This window comes from Phaethon lepturus, unplaced genomic scaffold (assembly GCF_000687285.1).
Source record: "Phaethon lepturus isolate BGI_N335 unplaced genomic scaffold, ASM68728v1 scaffold1497, whole genome shotgun sequence".
NCBI lineage: Eukaryota > Metazoa > Chordata > Aves > Phaethontiformes > Phaethontidae > Phaethon > Phaethon lepturus.
Genome location: NW_010552288.1, coordinates 14,582 through 14,956, shown reverse-complemented (window position 1 = coordinate 14,956; position 375 = coordinate 14,582). Strand labels below are relative to the sequence as shown.

The window sequence follows — 375 nt, the reverse complement described above, 5'->3', positions numbered from 1 at the left end:
CTTAATTGTCTGCTCGGGCTGACCTTGGCTTCCCAGATTTTGCACCGGGAGCATCGTTAATCCCTAGAGACAGCAGCAAGTGGGGAGAGATGCCCGGGCCATGCAGCAGTGCCTGCCTTCTCAGGTGTTGGGGCACTCCCCCCACAAGCGCCAAGCCCCTCTTCTCTGCAGTGGGTGGTCATGGGGGTTGTAGCAACACTGTGATTCCCCCCCAAAGCTTCCCACTTGCCCAAAACTGGGAGATGGAGGATGGTCAGGCATTGCTGGCTCCTTTCTCCCTGCACCCAGGGTGTCTGTAGGCATCTGGGTGCTTTGCAGAGTGGGAGATGGGGTGGGTGCACCAGGGCTGACAGGGATGGGGCCAGCAGCGGGTGA

At 60.0% G+C, this 375-nt stretch overlaps 1 protein-coding gene across 1 annotated transcript in view; it reads right to left on the bottom strand.

Annotated features, from left to right (window-relative positions):
• The window catches only part of LOC104623925 (spermatid-specific manchette-related protein 1-like), a gene marked incomplete at its 3' end in the record, with an annotated part of 2,650 nt that overhangs the window by 1,313 nt on the left and 962 nt on the right, over positions 1 to 375 (bottom strand). The window contains 1 exon segment of the mRNA XM_010291154.1: positions 3 to 63. Coding sequence (XP_010289456.1) covers positions 3 to 63 — 61 coding nt within the window.